Here is a 19,879-nt window from a genome sequence, read left to right on the forward strand (position 1 = left end):
CTGCGGCCGGAGGGCTCGGCGCGGTGCTGGGGCCTGGACTTGTTGGTTTGCAAACCACAGGGAAAACGTCTGTGCCGTTAGCGATGCCTCAGAGATCAGCACCGGTCTTGCTCCCACCTCTCCCCTGCTCCCGCCCTCTCCCCATATTTTCCTGGAAAAATTCGTTCCTCCTATTCTTTCCATCCCCAGTGAAATCCCAGGGACGGGGGAACGCCAGGGAAATTCATTGTTATATAAGGATGTGCAGTCGCAACCGGCCAGCTGATTCCCGGGTAGAACCCAGGACTGAGGCAGAGATCGAAAGAGTCTTTTAAAACAGTCAGGATGTGTTTTTAGGGCTGGATATAGGGACGCGCTTTGGCTCTGGTTTTCTTTTTAGCCATGGGCACCCCGGCTTCCTTTTCGTGTACAAGGGCACACCCATCCGCAGGAGAGAGAAGGAGAGCAAATGCATAGGGGAGGGGGCGTGTGCTTGGAGGATTTTCTAGGATGAGCTGAAGGGCGCTAGCTTCTTCTTGAAGGTAAAAGACCCAAGATCCCAAAGGGCCGGGCACGGGGCACCCACCCTTGTGTGTTCACTGCGCTGGAGGAAGGAGTGGTGACTCTGGGGAGGGAGGATAGAGAGCAGATTTGCAGCAAGTCTCAAATAATTTGCTGTCTTCGTGAATGAACAGGCAGCTTCATTTTGACAGTGTGGGGAGAAAAAAAAAATAAAATCAAACAATCAACAAGACTTTTTTTTTTTTTTTCTTAAGAGCGCCCCCCCATCCTTTAAAAAATCTGGTTGCATTATCATAGGATCTATAGCATGGTATTCCTCCCTCCCTCACCACTGGCAGCCTCTTATGTAAGAGCCTTCTGGAAGGCACTAGAGTGAACGGGGGTGTGGTGTTTCACTTTTTTTCTTGGCATCATGTTGGCTCGGGGTATTCGCAGTGATGACTGGGGCAGGTACCACAGTGACTGTGGAGGCAGGAGGTGAAGGGCGAGGCCTCTCCTTGCCTTCCAGGTGATATTTATTCCATGGATGCTTAGAGGTCTGGGAGGGAGGTGGAGATCATTGTAAACAGAGGACGAGTGCACTGGTTTGGGTGACCTGGGCAAGTGGCCTAACCTCTCTGAGCCTCAGTTTCCTTATGTGTCATGGGAATAGACACATACACCTCACAGATTTCTTTCGAGGCTCTGATGGCATGATGTGTATGGCAGGGCTTTGTAAAGGTCTTTACACTTACCTTATACAGGTGCAGGAATTACTGTTGGCTGTTCTCCCTTGGCTTTCCAAAGTCTACGTCAGGATCAAGGACCCTGCAGTGTACAAAATTAAAGTGATCTTATTGGTTTTCAGTATGTTAGAGAGACAATAAATACTTTATGAACTAAGGTGTGTGTATTTGTGTAAAATTATCTTTTCCCCTTGCTCTCTAGTAGCTTATCTCTTTTTTAAAGATTTTCTATGATTTCCTTTTCTTGGTAACTGCTAAAGAGAGATAGCACTTGCTGAGCATATTGTTTCGTAACTGAATTTTGAGTTAACTATTGCCAAAAGAATTAAATTCTTTAATTAAATTAAAAGGGCAATGTATGGTTCAGCTTGCAAGGTTTAAGCCCATTCTGAATAATACAGGTGCATATTTACTGAACACGTGATGCTAGCATTCCCTTCCATTTGCTAGCATTGGCAATAACGGTGAGTCATAATGTAGCATTTCTGTCACATTCTCAGCCTTTATCTGCTGCTTGTCCTTTATTTTTTTTTTGCATAAGTATCACCGGTTAAAATATAAGTGCATCAGCAATCTGTAGTGCATTGCATCTTAGAATTTGCTATCTCATGTACTTATTCATGGGAGTTTACCTTTTTCTTAACAGCCTAGTTAAAATGGCATAAATGGCGTATTTTTTGTAGTCTTTTCCCTCCCTTTTTGCTATACTTGCTGTGATTTACCTCAAAGATAAATGCAAATATAAAGGACATACTGAATGGAAACCTTGCTATGGTTGAATCCAGTGTTTGTGTGGTATATCCTGTGACAACAGACTTTTTGGTCAATTGTGCTTGACGCAGTCTTTCTAAGACATGGCCTTCCTATATGTGGGTGTTTTTTGTTTGTTTGTTTGTTTTTAAATTGAGGTTTAGCCAAAAGCCATTTTATTTTAAAAAGTACTTTTTTTTTTTTTTTTTTTTTTTTTTTTTTTGAGCTGGAGTCTTGCTGTGTAACCCAGGGTGGAGTGCAGTGATGTGATCTCGGTTCACTACAACCTCCGCCTGCTGCTTCAAGCAATTCTCCTGCCTCAGCCTCCCAAGTAGCTGGGATTACAGGTGCCCACCACCGCGTCCAGCCCAGTTTTTGTATTTTTAGTAGAGATGGGGTTTCACCATGTTGGCCAGACTGGTCTCAAACTCCTGACCTCAGGTGATCCGCCCGCCTCGGCCTTTCCAAGTGCTGGGATTACAGGCGTGAGCCACTGCGCCCAGCCCTATCTTCTTTATATGAAATAATTTTCACTGCTTTTTTTTTTCTTTGGAGTTCAATGTGTAATTGAAAGAGATGGTTCGTTTATCTAGGATAAGCTTTCCCTGTGTGTTCTGACTCATCAGGTGATGAATACGTTGCCACATACAGGCTTACCTTTGTCATTGAACCTTTCCAAAATGGGCTTATTTTGAACATCACCTTTGAATAGTGAAAATGTATCCTTAACTCACATATCTTAGTACCTGTTTCTCACAGGTCAGTTACGTGTTGTGACCTTACTGCCTCTTTGTTTCAGAGCGATCGTCTTCTGATCAAAGGAGGTAAAATTGTTAATGATGACCAGTCGTTCTATGCAGACATATACATGGAAGATGGGTTGATCAAGTAAGTGTAACTCATGATATACAGATGTATTTGAATACTTTCCAGGCTTTCCAAGTATTAGCTACCATTAGCATCCATAGTATCAAACTTTAGGAACATCAGAGAGTGACCAACTTAGTATCTGTTTTTAAATGGGTTTTGATTGGTGGTAATTAGTGAATTTGAAAACTCAAATTTAGGGAATTCAAAGCAACAATTAATGTACACTCGTTGCATTATGTATTATGTAATTTACTATTTTTAACTGAGGCGATATGATATCTTTTTGTTGCCAGCTCAAATACTTGGTTTGTGATATGTTGAATGTATTAAAGCTTTTCCTAGAATGTAGTTGTTTGGGTTGGATTGCCCAAAGAATGCAAACGTGAAAGACAGTCTCCTTTATTAAGACAGCACATCTGCTTTCTTCATCAAGAGTCCAAGTTGGAGGCGCCAAAGAAAGACACCGAGTTAATTACCAAGTAATACAGACAAATTACTGCCTAAATCCTGAGGGAATTTTAGGTTTTATTCTACGTGGCAACTAGTGCAAATAAGACTGCCCTTGTGTTTATTGTGTTAGTGTTACAAAGGAGAAGCAACAGGGCAGTTCCTGAGTTTGGGTATTTTTGGACGCCAGAGGGTTAAGGAAGCTGAGTTCATCCCAGTATCCTCCTGCCCTTCCTACTGGGGCAGCTCCCTGGGCTCTGGAGAAATAGCACATCTGTTTAAAGACAAACACTGCAGCCAGTGACAGCTTTTAAATAAGCAGCATTCATCAAGGGATAGCTTTAAACCAGTCCAGAGGAGTGGAAAACTGGAGTGGCCTGGGAGCTCACACCCAGATTTACGAACCTAAAATAGATTTTAACATTTCCACATTTAATGTTTTCTCCATGTGTGTTTGCTGTGACAGTCTCAGCTGCAGGCTCTCAAATGCCATGACTTTCATGTTCCATTTTCCCCCAATTATAAGATGGCACGATCTGGTCTGGTAGAACGACACTGGCCCAGAAGTGTGCAGGCCTGTGTGCTATTTTTACTCATCACTAATTTGTTCTAGAACTTTATCGACTTCTCCTAGATTAATATTCCTTTTAAAAAATTTGGTAGAATGATGTAAAAATATTTTTTAAAAATTGGAACTGAATCATGTCCCCCAACATAATGAATATTCATTTTTCTGCCTTTTTAAATTATATTTCAGCTGTTAGCTTTTTCATTATCTGAATAACTGAACACATGCTTCCAAAATTTTAAATCATTGCAATCATAGTGTTCACTTTTTTTTTTTTTTTTTTTTTTTTGCTTTGTTTTGTTCTACCTCACCCTTCCACCCCTATTTTCCCTCTGGTGAAAAGGATATGATAAAAATAAATGTTTGCAAAGTACAGGCAGGTCTGGAGAAACTTGCTATAGGATAATTAGCTCAATTGCAGGTGTTGTAAAGAAAGTTTAATGACAGTTTTTAGAAATACCCTGGGGCCTTGTTATCATTTGATGTTGGGGGTTTTCTTGGGAACAAAATGTCTTTGAGTGGGGCCTCTGGTGCCTTATTTAACTTTTGCTTTCTAGTATACTCTGCATTGCCTCTTGCTGGGGGATAGGAGTATATAGTGTTTTTATTATGAATCATGACAATGATCTGAAAAGCTCACAGCACAGAGTGGAGGATAGTTTATAGGTTAGTGAAAGTAGCTGTCAGATTGCATTTGAGTCCACGTTTCATTTACAACCCTTATCACCAACCCTGTTTATTTAGGCAAATAGGAGAAAATCTGATTGTGCCAGGAGGGGTGAAGACCATCGAGGCCCACTCCCGGATGGTGATCCCCGGAGGAATTGACGTCCACACTCGTTTCCAGATGCCTGACCAGGGAATGACGTCTGCTGATGATTTCTTCCAAGGAACCAAGGCGGCCCTGGCTGGGGGAACCACCATGATTAGTAAGAAGTTTAATAATCATCACTGCAGTGCTTAGGAAGTGTGAGAGTTTGCAAATAAGTCTGTGCTGTTTGATTCTCTTCTTCCAAAGCTTGCTGTCCTGAGCCACAGTTCAATCTACCAAATAAGGGGGTGAGGATGTGTTAGTCATTTGTCTTATTTATTTATGCTCATTTTCTGTCAAATTGTAAGTTCTCCCATTGAACTGGAGAGTATGGTTCTAAGGAGTTTTGATAAGATGAATGGCTTCTTGCTTTCTCTCCGTGTGGACTTTTGTCTTTCTTGACCCCAAAACGTGGTTTTGAAAACATGGCATTTGAAGTCATCTTCAGCGCCACCAACTTTAAGCCATTGAGCATAAGTATTTGATGGTGATTTTTAGAAAAATTCCTAAGAGCGCTTCTTTCTAGAATGAGGATGGGATGCAAATAATGAAATGTTGAAGCAGGAACTCCTATTCCTCTGATATGAAAATCAAATGGAGGCGACACACTCTAGGCTGGGTTTAACATAAAAGGAATTGGGCAGCCCTGCCTGGAGGGGAACCCCCAGATAATAATTGTCTTTTAGATATGAAAATTGCTGGCACCCACAGTTGGGTGCCCCTTACATATTGCTCCAAGGACTTTGTGCTTTTTTTTTTTTTTTTTTTTTTTTGATACGGAGTTTCGCTCTTGTTGCCCATGCTGGAGTACAATGGCACAATCTGGGCTCACTGCAACCTCCCCGTCCCAGGTTCAAGTGATTCTTCTGCCTCAGCCACCCGAGTAGCTGGGACTATAGGCATGCACCACTACGCCTGGATAATTTTGTATTTTTAGTAGAAGCGGGGTTTCTCCATGTTGGTCAGCTGATCTCGAACTCCCGACCTCAGGTGATCTGCCCGCCTTGGGCTCCCAAAGTGCTGAGATTACAGGCGTGAGCCACCGTGCCTGGCTGCTTTGTGCTTTTTGTTTAACCAAATCTGAACTGTATTCGCAGCGCTGTGACACAGCACACATAGTATTAAGGGTTTGCTTGTGAACTGCCAGATTCCAGCATGCCCACTGATTGTCCTTTTGACAACTGTCATTTTGTTTTCGAGGAGGTGGACAAGCTGCACAGTGGCCTGTCAGATACATATTTTTTTAAAAAAAGGATTGCATCCAAGAGTGAAAGTCAGCATGGAGTCTGTCATATATGAAAAGCTAGCAGTTCAGTTCAGAAGAGGGTCTGAGTAGAAAGAACTTAGCTATTTCTGGTATAGAAAAACCTTTCTTACTGGTTATTTTTCCGAGTGGTGGTTTTTTAGCTTGTGGTTTTGGGGTCTATCTGGAAGCTTCTTTTCTATCTTGCCTGAGCTAGAGGAATGTTGCCCTGCCATCCCCTCCTAGTCTGAGTTCCCCTGCATTTTAAACCACAACTCACCCTCTGGTGTTCTCTCTGTCCTGGTCTTCAGGGTCTGAAGCATCAGGAACAGCCCTCTCCTGTTTCAGCTTTCTTGGCACCACTGAGAAAAACCTCCAAGTGTAAGCCTTGCGACTTGTGTCTTGCTGCACATGTTGCCCTCTAACCTGGTGGGTGCCATTTTCCAGGGATGTTGGGGGGACCTTTCGTTCTCACCTCGGGAGAGCAGAGCCTGCACCTTGTCATTTGCTGGGGAATCACTGGCACCTGTGGGCATTTCTGCCTCTCCTCCAGGGCAGGCTGTGGAGAAACACTTGAACTTAGAGAAGCTTAGACTGTTTGGGTGTCAGCTGGGAAGGCCTAATCAGGGTGCTCATCTCCCTCGGTTTGGAGTTCACAGGGAGACCCTACAGGCCCCTGGATTGGTCACAGAGAGTCAATAAGCCATTAAAAACAGTATTTCTCTGGCTGGACGCTGTGGTTCATGCCTGTGATTCCAGCACTTTGGGAGGCCGAGGCAGGTGGATCACTTGAGGTCAGGAATTTGAGACTAGCCTAGCCAATATGGCGAATCTACTACAAATACAAAAATTAGCCAGGCATGGTGGCGTGCTCCTGGAGTCCTAGCTACTTGGGAGGCTGAGGCAGGAGAATCTTTGAACCCGGGAGGCAGAGGTTGCAGTGAGCTGAGATTGCACCGCTGCACTCTATCCTGAGCAATAGAATGAGACTCCATCTCAAAAAAAACCAAACAAAAAAATTCTCGCGTGAATGGTCAGTGTCATCTATCATTGGAGAGGGAAATGCCCCCAGCCAGGAGTTAGGAGTCTGGAGTGCTGGCCCCCTTCCGACACTGACTTGCTGTGTAACCTTGAGTCACTACCCTACTCCATGCTCTAGCTGTGCGTCTACAGTGAGGGATTTGCACTAGGTAACCCTGGAAGTCCTTTCCAGCCCCCTACATTCGACCATTCACTGAAACTCATTCACTGAAACTCAGAGAGATTTTGCCTCTAATCAGGTACACTTTGCTCAGCAGATACAGAAAAGCCCTGTTTTCTCTCACACTTGCTGGAAACAACCCCTCAGCCCACCATCTCTTGTCCTGCGTTCCTGGATCTGCCTCTTCCCTCCACACGCTCGCCCTGTGCTTTGGCCCCCGCTCTTGTTTTTGACTCTTTCCTGCCTTCCCTTCCCCACCATTGGAGCATCGCCTTCTTGCCACCACCCTGAATTTCTCTTCCCCCTCAGCATCTGTGGCCTTCTTTCCATTCATCCAGATGGGTTCCTTCTGTTTAGGGACGAGGGACATCCCCCTCTGAGTGCCGCACCTGGCCCAGGGAGCTCCGAAGAGTCAGCAGATGGCCTTATGGGCAGGTGGTCTGGAAGGGGGAGTGAAGAGTCTGACCACCTGCTCTGCTTCCTTGGCCGGAATGCTATGGCATTTGCACGGAGGCTGTGTGATGCAATCCGGCGATAGAGTGGGGCATCCAATGAGCGAACCTCAAGGAATAAAAGTTATCAGAGGGGGCAGTGTATGGTTACCATTGTGACCCCCAAATGCCATTGCTTCTATAGTCTGGGAAAAGTACTAACTACTCTTGCAAATAACCACCTATGGTTACTGACCCCTGTAGAATTTCTACTAGCCTGCCTTTCCCTGGGGGAGGGAATGGTAATAATACAGATGAGGAACTGAGGAATTGTTTTCCTTTTTCTGTTTGCTGGTCATACGTTCCACATTGCTTTAAGTGAGTGAGTCCTGAGATTTGCTTCACAGAGAAGGAGGCCTTGCAAAGAGAATAGCTTAATGCTACTTCATTGGCACATATGACCTGCTGCTTTCTTTGACTTAATGTATTGAGTCCAGAAAGAAATGCTTGGGGCGCTTTGGAAACTTCACAGGCCCACTGCTGCTTGCTGAAATAAACAATCGAAGTGAATTGGCACAAGAATCTCCCTCTTCCTCCCAACTCCCCCCAGCCCCACCCCTGGGCACTCCACCCTCCTGGCTTTCTGGGCTTCTCCAGACCATGTCAGCATGTCACTTGCCCTCACAGGTAAATCCTTACCTACCTCCCTGCTGGCTCTGCATTTCCCAGGTCACAGGCCCTGGAGGCTCCTTTCTGTCTGAAATGGTGCTGCATGTAGAGGAAAACACAGCCAAATACTCTCAGTTTAAAAAAGGAGATGGCATGTCAGCAGCAGAAGATAATATTATTGCCATTAAACAGAGCCTGCTATTGAGAATCGCACAATGAGATCTTTATGAGGAGGACTCAGTGTGGAGCAGGGGGAACGTCCTTTGCCCTTTCCACCCAGTGGTGGGTGGGCAGAGACGGCAGACATACCCTGCAGGCGGCATCCAGACCGGCTGAGGGGTTGCGGGGGCAGCTTCATTGCTGCTTGGGGAAAACCCTACGGACTTCCCAGGGCCTTCATGGTCATTTGAGTTTAGGATCCCAGAGTTTCTAGCAAGCAGCTGGGAACAGTTACCTCTATTTTATAGAGGGGAAGACTGAGGCCAGAGGGACAGACGCGACTTACCACCACTTACCCTGTGCGTCGGTGCAGTTGGCCAGGTGTGGAACATACACCTGTAGCTCTGGCCTCGCTGTTTGCCATGGGCCACCTTTGCTCAGTGGCCTCATCTGCAAAATGGGGCAAGTTTTGACAGAGGTGGACTGTGGTGGCACCACAACAGCATCTGCCCAGTAGTGAGCACTCCCACGTGGTAGCTATTGTCATTCCATCCTTGCTGGGTACTGGCACCCTCCCATCTCTTGTACACTGAGCTCTACTCTTCCCCGCACAGCCCGAGAAATAGGCCTCAGCTGCTGGAGGGCTTGACCTGAGCATTCACTGAGAGCGGGTGCTGTCCAGGCATGGCTGGCGGACTGTGTGCTTGGTGTGTTGCCTCTATGGGCTGCATCTTGAAACATTACACTTCCTGGGTCTCACCTTACCTGGTTAAAGTAGCAAATCTGCTGGTGGGGCCTGTGACTCTGTATTTGAATCTGGTGCTTGGGGAGCTGTTTGAAAGCATGACTTTTAGGGGTCCATGCTGGATCTGCACACTTTGGACCGCCAGGGCTTGGGAACCACTGCTCTAAATGTCATTTCTGTTCATCTGAACTCCAGGCTTTTCCTAGAGGATGTGCTCCCTCAGGCACAACACACCCAGCAGGCTTCCTGGTCCCTGGGCAGCACCACACAGCAGAGATGGGGATTGGACTCTAGCAGGGAGGAGGAGGGGAGGTGCTGCTGCTGCAGGGCTGGAAGGGACCCTCCCTCCTGAGCACCACCTTGTCACTTCTCCTTTGGCTGTGGCTCCCTGGATGTGCATCAGGCACCTCCATCCAACTGTCCCTAGTCGGACTCCCTGTCTGCTTCCTGCCGCTTTTCCAGTGCCCAGTCCTGGAGAGGGCTCCTTCGAGGTCGTGCTGGCGGTATCTGCAGAGTCACCCTGGCATCTTCATGCCCTCGTGCTGCCTCAAGTTGCTTTCATCTCTGTGTAACCTCTTGCACTCATTCTCCTACCCACACAGATTTGACTTTTGTCACCTCTTCCTGGATTTTGGCCCTGATCCTCTGAGGAGTCTCGCTGTCTATCCCCCACCTCCTGCCTCTCACCGGGCTGTGTTTCTGGCGCAGCTTTCATTGTGCTGCCTTCTTCCTGTGAAGCCTTTAGTGGCTCCCTCTTGCTCAGAGAATCAGCCCACGTATCAGAGCCCTCCACGACATGGCCTATTCCTGCTGCCCCAGCCCAGACTTGCGTTGTCATCTCAGCCAGGGATGCCCTCCCTTTCTTTCCCTGCCTCTAGAAGCTTCGTCACCGTTGGTGGCCCAGCCTGGGTGCTCCCCATTCACTGATCTCCTCCTGTGATGTGTGGCTGCTGTGTAGCCCCCTCGCAAATGTTGGGCTTTTATTCCACAGCCCAGGTGGCATTCAGCCTTGCATGTGGTTCAATCAAGGGCCCCTCTGTCTCTTACATTTTCCTATTCCCTGCCGTCTGGGCAGCCTCACTCCTCAGAGTCACTCTGCTAATGCCCATGGGTGAATGAATGAGTGAATGAATGAATGAATGAATGAATACACTAATGAGACTTGGTTTCCTGCTTCCTCTGAGTGATGCCAAGAGACTTAGTGTCACGAGGAGGGAGGAGGGTTTAGGTATCCAATGTGGACTGTGTTCACCCTGGTGGAAGCAGCCGCTTGCTCAGCAGTGGCTCCCTCTGCAGCCCCAGCTGCCTGAGTCTCTGTGGTCAGCTCTGGCCATGGTGGGGGAGGGTGGCAGGAAGGGGAGGCCCAGAGCCCAGGCATGGCCTGTGGTTCTGGATGGGACAGCTCCCTCTGTCCGGACTGTTCTTTAGAAGGGGGTGGGAACAGTAGCTCTCTCATTGGTCCTCTTGCGAGAGAGCCTGCTCTCCAAGTACAGAGGGTCACAACATGGAGAAATCACATGATCCCGACACCACGGTGGACCCAGCTGTCATTCCCCCAAGGGCCTTGGGCTTGTCCCAGCGCTTCCCAGTGAGCCTCCCCATGGAGGCAGGAGGGCTGGGAGGAAGGCGAGGTGGCTTCCTGAAGGGACGTGGCTCCTGAGTGTCACTGCGGTACATCCACGGCTTGTCATTTGTTCATCCATGTGGCATTTGGGTTGCTCCCTCCTTATGGCGAGTACACATGTGTGAAGCCATGCACACACTGTAATATGGATGTGTCTGTAATTGATACTTTGATTATTCCCTTTGCAGCACTCATTTGACTTGGGTTAGAAAGTGTTTACAAAAACGCCTGACCACATCAGACCCAAGTTTCAAAGTCCAGGACCAAAGTTGTTGCCACAAAATCCGCCTGTGGCCTGGCGATTAGAAAGCCACGTTATCCAGTGGGCCATTGGTGTGGGCTGGTTCTCCGGGCTCTTCCCCTCATCCCGTCAGTCCCCACATGGTTGAGGTCACACATTTCTCCTAAGGACACGGGTGCCCTCTGCAAGTAGACGCTGGGGGCCTGGGTCCACTCAGGTGTCACTGTGTGAATCTCGGCCTTGAATGGCTGGACTGGAAGAATCCATCAGCCCCCTTGGCATAGTTTGGGCTGATCTAATGCCTGGCACTGAGCAGAGCGGAGGGATCTCCTAATGCCTGGTGCAGTGCAGAGGAGGAATGACGGAGCATCCTGAGAGACAGCACAGCTCTTCCCGAAGGTCCAGCACGCACACTTTACCAAATGCTTTTCTCATGAAGGGAGTCATTGGGTTGGGCTAGCCAGGTAGGCTGGGTAGGCCTGTGGGGGTTAGGGACTTCTAGGCCCTTCCAGAAGCAAGGGCATCCCCGAGTGGGTGTCTAGACCCTGTTTCATGGACATTGTGGCAGTTTTCGTAATATCCCAGGATTTCTTGCCCCTACCGGGCCCTGGGAGCTGGCAGTTACAGTGCTGGAAATGAGCCTGACTCATTGGGGTGGTGATCTTCCACCCCTTCAGGTGCCCTCATCCCAGTTCTGACTCTGCCTATGGGTGTTGCACATGGAGGCTGGAGAGTCGCAGCACTGGGTGTTTCCCAGTGCTTGGGTCGTCTGACTTGCCCTAGAGCTGGGTCGTACAGACTATTGGGAACTTCCTATTGATCCTGCTGGCCTGATTGACAGCTGGAGCCAGGAGTGGAGGTGGGGCCCGTGGGAATGCCAAGCTCTAGGAAGGTCTGCCTGACCTTTAGATGTGAGGATCAGGCATTCAGTGGTTGGATCTCAGGGTTCCTCATTGCTAGATGAGAGCTTCCATGACACACGTATCCGAGGGTGCCCTTGTCCTGTGTCCTGGCTGAGTGAGCTGGGCAGAGACTTCTGAGGACAGCGATTGTGTCCTCTCCATTTTTCTAAGGCCCCCACATGCCCGGAGCTGGCTGTGTGGGCAGCCGGAGAAGCTGCCCAGTGAGTCTGATGGGAGCCAGATCCGTTACTCCTTCTACTCACGATAGCTTTAGCGTCGTTTTCCCCGTTCTCATGTGAAACCTTGTGTGGAACCCCCTCCACCTGAGACATGAGACTGATGAATGCAGAACTGCTCTGGTTGGAATGGTGGGTGGTGGGTGGGCTGTGGGGGAGCCCAGATCCTCTCCGCTTTCTCTTTGTCATCCCCCCATGGCAGCCCCTCTGCCTCTGGAGAATCCCAGAGCTTGGGGAAGCACAGGATGGAAACCACCCCATCCTGCCACTGCCTCCCCCTCTGCCCACCTTCCCTGCAAAGCTTGCAGTGCGACTGGTCCTGGTATAGCCTCCATGTTGAGTTGTAGGGGAAAGGGTGTTCAGTAAGCAGGTATATACCCACAGAGTTGCTTAAGAAAACATCTAACCACACTGTAAGTTTTCAGTAGTTTTGTTTAATATCGCTCTCTCTCTGTTCAAGACAAGAACGAGGGTAGAGCGCCTGTTTCATTTTCCCTGCCTAGGTTTGGATTGGTTTTCTTAGCTTTTTATGACAGCCCATAATAGGTGAGCATTCTGCCCTTCTTTAAAAAATTAATGGTGGAGAGAGTTTTATTTATTTATTTTTTAGAAATGGTGTCTCACTCTGTCACCTAGGCTGTAGTTCAGTGTTGTGATCATAGCTCACTGCAGCTTTGAACTTCTAGGTTCAGACAATCCTCTTGCCCCAGTAGTTGGGACTGCAGGTGGGCACCACTACACCCTGCTAATTTTTTATTTGTTAGTAGAGATGGGGTCTTGCTATGTTGCCCAGGCTGGTCATGAATGCCTGGCCTCAGTTGATCCTCCTGCCTTGGCCTCCCAAAGTGCTGGGATTATAGGCGTGAGCCACTGTGCCTGTTCGGTACATTAGCTTTTTTTTTTTTTTTTTTGAGACAGAGTTTCACTCTTGTTCCCCAGGCTAGAGTGCAATGGCGCAATCTCGGCTCACTGCAACCTCCACCTCCCAGGTACAAGCCCTTCTCCTGTCTCAGTCTCCCAAGTAGCTCAGATTACAGGCATGCACCAACATGCCCAGCTAATGTTTTTGTATTTAGTAGAGATGGTGTTTCACCATGTTAGGCTGGTCACAAACTCCTGACCTCAGGTGATCTCTCTGCTCGGCCTCCCAAAGTGCTGGGATTACAGGCGTGCGCCACCATGCCCGGCCGGTACATTAGTTTTAAAGGGAAAATTGACTGTGGGTGGCCGAGGGATTTGTGTTTTCTGACTTAACCATCCATGGCTCTGACCCCAAGTCACCCATTAAGGGCTGTTTCTCTCTTTTTTTTCCTCTTCCTCCCCAAGCTGACCTTTCTCTTTCTTCTTAAGAAGTGATTACTGATTTCTTTGGGTTTTGAGGGTTCTGACTTTGACTCTCTGTGATTGTTGGGTGAAGCCATTTGCTCAAATTCTTTGCTTTTAGAGCGTCTTAACTGCCATGGTAATGATAAAGGGGAGTGACAGTGAGTAGAAATTAGAGTTCTTTCTGGTTAACCCATTTGGGAGGTAGCTTTCTTTGAATATGACTAAGTGTTCCCCTAATGACAGAGGGGATGTTGCTGGGGGTTGGGTCGCGGCGGCTGAGGCTGCTGTCCAGTTAAGGGAATTTTGCAATGAGCTGGGGCAGTGGTTTAAAAACCATGACTGCACATTAGAATCCCCTGGGGAGTTGTAACAAAATGCAGAGACCAGACCTTCTGACTTAATTGTTCTAGGTGGGCTTGGCATTGGTCGTTTTAAAAGCCTCAAGGTGATAGCTGGGATTAAGGATCATGGATCTCAGTTCTTGTTCTGATAGTTGGACTTCTGTTGAAACCGAATGAATGTCTGCCAAGATTTTCCAAAACTCAGAGCTGCCCTCTGCTCCCTGTTCCCTGCTCCGTCCTGTCCTCTTCATGGAGGGAGTGGGCTAACACTGTTGCGATCTGGCCAGGGTGGATTCTACAGCCAGATGCTCCCCAGAAGCTTAACCATGGAGGGGCTGAGCTAATTGTCACTAGAAAGAGCCTCCTCCTTCAGTTGCTGTCCTTGGTGTTCAGGAAGGTTTTACTTGGATAATTCCCTACAAGGGCACTGGTTAGGACTTGGAGTAAGTGGTGGTGAGCAGCAGCAGGGCTGGCTGCTGGGATGGGGTGGGTGCGAGGGGCAGAGAGGAATTGGAATGTGGACTGCTGTCCGCGGCCTGTGGCCACCTGCTGTGCTGGTTTCCCTGAGAAAACCCTACTGTCTTTAGGTTGAATCTGTAGTGTTTATGACCTAATGACTCTCTAATGATAGGTCAGGACTGGAATCTTTCCTTGTGGGGAGCCTGTGAGACAAAAATCAAAAGGGCCTGATGATAACATAGAATCACAGACTCTTAAGGCAGCCATTCACCTCCTTCCCAGCCTCCCTCCCACAGCCAGGCACAGTTTATTGGACCAGGCTTCAGAGGATGGGATTGTAGGTAACTCAACAGGACAGGGATGGGAGCGCTCCAAGAATCAGATCTAAATTTAACTTCTCTTTCTAGAGCTTTCTGTTTGAGCGTGATCATCCTAATGTGTTTCTAGATGGCTATTTCCACATCTGTAAAATGGAGATAACCAATTCTTATTTCTTAGGGCTATGGAAAACGTGAGTTTTTTGTGCCATACTGTTTAAAAGTAATCATATGACACCTTTGGAACACGTGTGAAAAGATCTCCCTCTCTCTGTCTCACATCTGTCTATATCCATCTTTATCTTTCTATCATCTTCTCTATCTATCTATCTATCATGTCTGTCTATCTATCTATCTATCTATCTGTCTATCTATCTATCTATCTATTCATATATATCTATCTAGCATGACCTGGGATAGGCGAATTCTATAGCCAGGTGGCCTCCACAAGCTTACGAAATGATCATCTACCAAATCTACCATCTATCTATTTCCCTACCCTCCTATCATTTATCTAATCTATCTATACGATGATATATATCTATGTAGGCTATATCTATCTTGATATGACATCTGTCTGTACCTATGATCTATCATCTCTATTTAATCCATCATCTCTATATCTATTGATTATCACTTACCTGTTTTATTTATCCTAATCTATCATTAGTCTATTATCTTTCTAATCTACCTGTAGATATCTATTGTCTGTCTAATCTATCAGTTGGCCATTTGTGTGTTCATCTTTCCTATACCAAAGATGCAGTTGCATGCCACCTGATTCCAGATGGGTTATCTCACTTCACTGTCACTTGGTGAGATCAGGAAGAGGTCTCCATGATTGTTTCAACTTCAAGCCCATGTACATGAGTTTGTGTTTTGAACACAGCGGGAAAAAACAGCGACGTATAAGAAGCTTTCCTATTGGTGGGCATAGTGACTTATGCCTGTAATCCCAGCACTTTGGGAGATGGAGGTGGGAGGATCACTTGAAGCCACCAGGAGTTCAAGTCCAACCTGGGCGGCAAAGTGAAGCCTTGTCTCTACCAAATACATACATAAATAAATAAAAATAATAAAAATTAAAAATTAGCTGGGCATGATGGTACATACCTGTAGTCCCAGCTGCTCAGGAGGCTGAGGTAGGAGGATTGCTTGAGCCCCAGAATTTTGAGGGTATCGTGAGCTATGATTGTGCCACTGCACTTCAGCCTGGGAGACAGTGAGACCTCATCTTAAAAAGAAAGGTATAATGTAGCTTATAGGGCTTATAATCCTGTAAGAAGACTTCTTATGCAAGAAAATAAAAAATTTACTTTCCCCTTTTTTTTCCTCCTCCAAATAATCTCTGGAGAATTTGGAGCCTAATTTTTTTGACAACACATCTGGCCCTGCAAATGTAAAGCAGTGTTCCCAGAAAACAGCCCATCAAATCAATAACTCTTGCTGTCTTTGAATTTTCAGCCTTTTTTGGAATTCAAATGAGGCCAATTTTATAAGTGTCCATTGCTGTGCTGTTGAATTCAAGCTCCCCCATTTTTCATGGTGGATTCCTTGCATTGTCTACTAGGGGGGTTGCATTCCTTGCTGAACGAGACCTCCGCCCTCTTCCCCCCTGCCCTGCAGTTTGCTGAGCTTCCAGGCAGGGCTGCAGGGTCGTGCTGCTGGAAGTATTGGTGACAAATTCTTCCCCAGTGGGTGTTTCGGCTAAGGAAGCATTTAGTCATGTAGGGCCTACCATGCCTAGCAGTGCAGCGTGGGAGAGGCCTGGCAGAGGGCAGAGCTCTCTCCTCTCCAGCCGGGTGTGGCTGGTGACTCCTTCCTCTTTTGTGGTGTCAAACCAAGGGATAGTGTGGACCCAGCAGAACTGAAAGCAAAGGGAGGACCCGTTATTAGCCAGTTCTGGCAGAGGCCAACAGCGTCTTTGTGTGGACAGGCACATCTCATGCCTTTTTGCTTCAGCTGGGAGTTTTTTTTTTTTTTTTTTTTTTTTTTACTGTTATTTATTTATTTTGTGCCTTAGCTCATTAGCTGCAGAAATCATAGGGGATAAAAAAGCAGGTAGGACGGGTCCATCCTTAAGGCAAGGAGAGAGTTGAGTGAGGAAACTGTCCCTGAGGCCTTGACAGATATTTTGGAGCCAACTCTGAGCCCAGTGAGGGAGGACCTAATCTTTTGGAGGAAATGCAACTTTAGCTTCAGAGTTTTAAATGGAAACCGGGCAGAAAGCCACAGGTTGGGCACAGCATTGGTGGCGTGTTGTTGTGTCACTTTACACAGTTAGAAGGGGGTTCAGCCTTCCTTGTAGGATGAATGTTTAGGTTCTTGTCCAAATGAATACACTTCTATATCCTACTAATAATGATTCCAGGACAGCAGTGCAAACCAGGGCTGTCCTAGGCAAACCCAGGCATCCATCATGCTAAAGGACACGTGTTGAATCCTCTTGTCCTCCAATGAGCTCGGGCAGGGGGTGACCCTAGCAGTTGCTCTCTGGACCTCTCCATAGGCCTGCCAGCAGTCATGGGCAGGAGTTGTGTGATTCTGTCCTTTTCGCAAGAGGTGGATGGAAGAAAGTGAGGAGTTAAGAGGGAGCAGATAATTGATATCATTTATCAGGAATTTGCGCGATGCAAGTCCTGCATACACCATTTCTAATGCTTCCATCAACCCTGAAGATAGGTAGGCTTATCCTCCTGTTATAAATGAAGTAATGGGAAGTCCAGAGAAGTGAAATGACTTGCCTGAAGCCACAGAGCCTGCCAGTGCGAGGGCTGGGATTCCAATCCAAGCTCTGGGCCAATGCAGATCCTGGAATGTAAGAGGAACGTTTGCTTTGTAGCAGTTAGACAGCCTGCTCGTAAAAGCTGCTTTGTGCCCAGCCTTGTGCCAGGTGCTTTACAACAATCCCAGACACAGCACCCACCTTGAGTTTACCCTCAGGTACAGGGCTCCTATCCATCCTGGAAGAACAGAAAGATTTTGATGTTCAAGTTTTATCCTGCCCTTCTATCCACCTGTTACTTAAAAGTAGTTTTTCTGTAATATATGGGGAGAAAATGATCAGATATCATATATCTCCTACTAAGTGGGAGGCTGCACCCAGCATGGAAGATGCTCACCAAGATGGTGGTATATTGGGTGTCTCTTGTCTATTACAGAAGCCCTGGATTGATGCCCTAGATCTCCCCTTGCATCCCAGAGAGGGATTTGGAGAGCAATCAAGAGGAGTAACTGATGCCATGCGTTCATCAACTGAACTTAATCCCTCTTCTGGGAGGCCCGGGAGCCTTCTTCCACACAGGGGCAGATTGAGCTGATTTCTGTCACGTAGGCTGCTCCGAAGTTGCCTTTGCCTGGCTCTTCTCTTCTGCATTTCTCTGAATCGCTTTGGCATGGGCTTCTGTGAGGTTCATTAGGCTTAGCACCTCCCATGTCTGCTTGGGAAACACCACGGCAGATGACATTTTTCTTTTCTTTTCTTTTCTTTTTTTCTGAGACAGAGTCTTGCTCTGTCACCCAGGCTGGAGTGCAGTGGTGCGATCTCGGCTCACTGCAAGCTCCCCCTCCCAGGTTCATGCCTTTCTCCTGCCTCACCCTCCCGAGTAGCTGGGACTACAGGTGCCTGCCACCACGCTTGGCTAATTTTTTGTATTTTTAGTAGAGATGGGGTTTCACCGTGTTAGCCAGGATGGTTTCGATCTCCTGACCTTGTGATCCACCCACCTCGATCTCCTAAAGTGCTGGGATTACAGAGCCATCGCGCCCGGCCTGTTTTTTTGGTGGTGGTGGTTTTTTTGTTTTGTTTTGTTTTGTTTTGAGGAAGGGCAGAGACAAGGAGGAAGATCAGACAATTTCTCAGAGTTGGAATTGTGTTCTGAGTATTGTTGTTCTCCTTTATGGAGATAATCCAGGGAGAAACATGAGGTGTAATGGAAAGAATTTGAGGCCCAACCTTCTTGATGATGCATCTTCACGGAGCTGGGAGACCTTCACGCCAGTGTCGGCTCTGCTGCTTATTAGCTCAGGCTCGGTGCCCCACAGCTTGGTCCTGGTTTTCTCAATCGTCAGAAGTGCCTGGATCAGCGTGTCTTGCATAATAGGGTTGCTTTGAGGATCCAGGGAGGTGGTGGCCATGGCAGAGCTTGGACAAGTTACATGTATGGGGGAGTGGCCCCTTCACCCCAGTGTTGCTCCTGACAGTTGAAGCTTTTTATAATGACGTGTGGCCACTGGGGTATTCGAAGGGCTAAATTTGTTTTGTGGCAGTTGCCTTCAGCAGCCATCACATTACATCATCTACCTCTTCTCGTGTTCTTCTGTCATTGAGAATCAATTAAAATGGTCAGCATTGCTATGAAATGTTTTTTTTTTGTGTGGATATTTTAGAGCTCCTCCTCTCCATCTCCTGAATTTCTTTTCTTGCTAAGCCTATTCAGCTCTGTTTTTTAGAGAGTTCTTTCCCCCCTGCTTTATGAAAACATATTTTCCATCTTAAAAAAGGAAGATTCATGTTGCTGTACTTAATGCTTCATGTTTTAGAATGTTAGTGCCAGCAGAAAGCACCAGGAGACACCCGATGTGCCCCCACCTTGGTGAGCACCTTTCACCCCAGGCACAGCTCCTGCTTAGGGGAGATTCGAGGCATTTGATCATTTTCTCCCTTTAGCTTATAGCACAAAGTACTTAGAAATAAAGATTGGCTCGCAGGGCAGGTTGAAGCTTTAACACCAAAATCTCTCCGTTCCTTGTGGGTGGATGGGAGCCCGACACCTGATTCCAAGCTCTAGGTGAGGGGCGGATTTGAGACTTACACCTTGTTTATTGCAATCTTTCTTTCATTTTGCAGGAGGTGGGGGTGGGGGAATGAACACCCAGAAAGGGATGTGGCACTGGGGCAGGACGGGGCTGCTTCTGTGCCTTTTCCCCACTGTGCGCATTTTTAGCTGGGCAAGTGTCGTGCATGTGTGTTTAGCTCACACCCAGTGGGAGTTCCTTTCTTGTGAAGGAAGCTGTTTCTCTGTGGAAAAGCTCACTTTTCAGAGGAGAGCTGGAGAAGGCCTATTGTCCATCTTAGTGCTCAAATGGGAGTTTCCATTCCATGGCAAGTGTTTTTTAATGAAAGATGGACCGGAGAATCTGATGTGTAGAAAAGAAATAGGTTCTTTTATGTAGAGAGGGAAAGTTCCCACTCTGCTATATTTCCTGGGTCCTGTGGCTTGTAGGCATTTGGACTGTTTTGTCTTGGTTCTGAGAGACTCGGATGATTCAGAAGCTGTGTTCTGCTGAACATTTCTGCCTTCTTGACAGAAA

General features: G+C 47.2%; 1 protein-coding gene across 2 annotated transcripts in view; it reads left to right on the forward strand.

The window, feature by feature from the left end:
* The window catches only part of DPYSL2 (dihydropyrimidinase like 2), a 145,766-nt gene that overhangs the window by 65,223 nt on the left and 60,664 nt on the right, over positions 1-19,879 (forward strand). For both annotated transcript variants that reach the window (XM_010378134.2, XM_010378135.2), the window contains exons 2-3: positions 2,776-2,864; positions 4,606-4,790. In XM_010378134.2, coding sequence (XP_010376436.1) covers positions 2,776-2,864; positions 4,606-4,790 — 274 coding nt within the window. The remainder of the gene's footprint in view (positions 1-2,775; positions 2,865-4,605; positions 4,791-19,879) is intronic.

The sequence above is a fragment of the Rhinopithecus roxellana genome, chromosome 9 (assembly GCF_007565055.1).
Source record: "Rhinopithecus roxellana isolate Shanxi Qingling chromosome 9, ASM756505v1, whole genome shotgun sequence".
In the NCBI taxonomy this organism is placed as follows: domain Eukaryota; kingdom Metazoa; phylum Chordata; class Mammalia; order Primates; family Cercopithecidae; genus Rhinopithecus; species Rhinopithecus roxellana.